The sequence below is a fragment of the Eutrigla gurnardus genome (assembly GCF_963514095.1).
Source record: "Eutrigla gurnardus genome assembly, chromosome: 2".
Taxonomy (NCBI): domain Eukaryota; kingdom Metazoa; phylum Chordata; class Actinopteri; order Perciformes; family Triglidae; genus Eutrigla; species Eutrigla gurnardus.
The window spans coordinates 10,586,716-10,588,437 of NC_139916.1; the positions used below are offsets into that span (position 1 = coordinate 10,586,716).

The window sequence follows — 1,722 nt, forward strand, 5'->3', positions numbered from 1 at the left end:
CCTTGTAAAAAACAGCCGGTAGAAATGTCCTTCATAGTGAATCAGGGATATGTTTTACTTTCTACGTTGAGTGCATTTCAGAGCCTCAACGTAACTGAGAAGTTGAACCAGTTCTTGGTTAGTTTGTTGACATATTTCAGTCAAAGCAGCCTGACTGGAAAACAAGTCTGAATCATGACGCACACATGGACCTCCGTTGTAACAAATTCCCCCAAACCAAAATCTCTGAGCTGTCTCTTTCACCAAGTCATAAACATTCAGGCGACTCTTTGTGATCCTCTTCTGGTAACTAGGAGACGTGGCATGTCAGGGTGGCAACTCCATCTCCATGGCGACGGTAAACAGGTCTGTCAGTGTGACTTACACACAGGTGAAACTTTAGCCGGAGAGAGAGATAAAGAAACCACACACACCGGTCAGGACAGATGGCGGATTTACAGCAAACATCTGAACGCATCAACTTTGTGCATCAAGACGAAATCTGGTAAATCTGCTATTTGTTTCACTGCTGCTTGAAGTTTGTGTTTCACTTCCATCACTCTTTGTTTACCATGTCGACTGGGTGTTTAAAATTCAGATAGCAGCAAGACGTGTTTCTCGTTATGATTATTATCGTTTTTTGTTATTTATTCTCTTGTGCCTTTTTATTTTCTTCATAATCTCCATCGTATCGTGTTTTAAAATGTGTTATCATAAATACAGCCCGCCGTACTAACTAACTCTTTGAAAAAAACTTTGGTATATATACTTGGTATATATGTAATGAGAAGCATTTATTATTATTTTTTTTTTTAAAAAACACAACATTTTAAATATGAAATGCTTCATTGCTGTAGTAATGAGAAAATAAAAAAAAAACCTTGTTGTAATGTGAAAGGGGTCTTTTTGTTGATGGGAAACCATCTAAGCAGGTGTGTGTGTGTGTGTGTGTGTGTGTGTGTGTGTGTGTGTGTGTGTGCAGGAAAGCACATGTAAAAGTTGAGAAGGATTCAGCCAAAGTGTGGCCCAACAAGTGGGGTTTCCTGACCGAGGCCTACAAGGAGGTACACACACACAAACTACACACATTCATTCAATCCATTGAAAAAAACCTACTGACTTCCACACAAGGGACGCAGAAGAACCACAGCAAATACACAAGACAGCGATTCACACACAGACATACACAAAAAAGAAATCGTCCTATAATTGACCGATATTGTTTCAAGGCTTACATGCATGAACACACAACAGTGAGCTCCACACAAACAGTCTTTCTGTTATATGTTTTTCAGTACGAGAGGGAGAGTGTGAACCTGAAGGAGGCCGTCAGACTGAAGATTCCCCATAATCACCAACCTTCGACCCCTCAAGAAGAAATCATCAATGTATGCTATCTATCTATCTATCTATCTATCTATCTATCTATCTATCTATCTATCTATCTATCTATCTATCTATCTATCTATCTATCTATCTATCCATCCATCCATTCAATGTTTCTGTCCTTCAGGTTGGACCCTCTCCTCCAGTTCCTCAGACATCTCAAGGCCTGATTGGTTGGCGTTCAGGTCACGACAATCTTCAGCTGGAAAAGTATGCCCCGGTGCATCATGGGAGGCGTAGTTTTCTGAAGGACCTGGACTGGCCTTTTGGCGCCTGCAGCTGAATGGAAGCCACCACTCTGTGTGGCCTTGGCTAATTACTGATTCGGCAAGCTACGAGTATGTAGCTTTAAATAAA

At 40.8% G+C, this 1,722-nt stretch overlaps 1 protein-coding gene across 1 annotated transcript; it reads left to right on the forward strand.

The window, feature by feature from the left end:
• The first annotated feature begins 250 nt into the window (after positions 1–250).
• Positions 251–1,722, forward strand: LOC311024680 (ciliary microtubule inner protein 1-like). Its single transcript, XM_084027200.1, has 4 exons — positions 251–484; positions 962–1,043; positions 1,275–1,367; positions 1,493–1,722. The coding sequence occupies exons 1-4, from the start codon at positions 426–428 to the stop codon at positions 1,646–1,648; spliced, it is 390 nt and encodes a 129-aa protein (XP_083883326.1). The 5' UTR covers positions 251–425; the 3' UTR covers positions 1,649–1,722.

Bases quoted from the DNA above. Each gene is read 5' to 3' on its own strand.
- LOC311024680 (XM_084027200.1), top strand. From the start codon at position 426: ATGGCGGATTTACAGCAAACATCTGAACGCATCAACTTTGTGCATCAA. The intron at 485-961 runs GTAAATCTGCTA...GTGTGTGTGCAG, and splicing joins GTGCATCAAGACGAAATCTG to GAAAGCACATGTAAAAGTTG. The intron at 1,368-1,492 runs GTATGCTATCTA...TCTGTCCTTCAG, and splicing joins CTCAAGAAGAAATCATCAAT to GTTGGACCCTCTCCTCCAGT.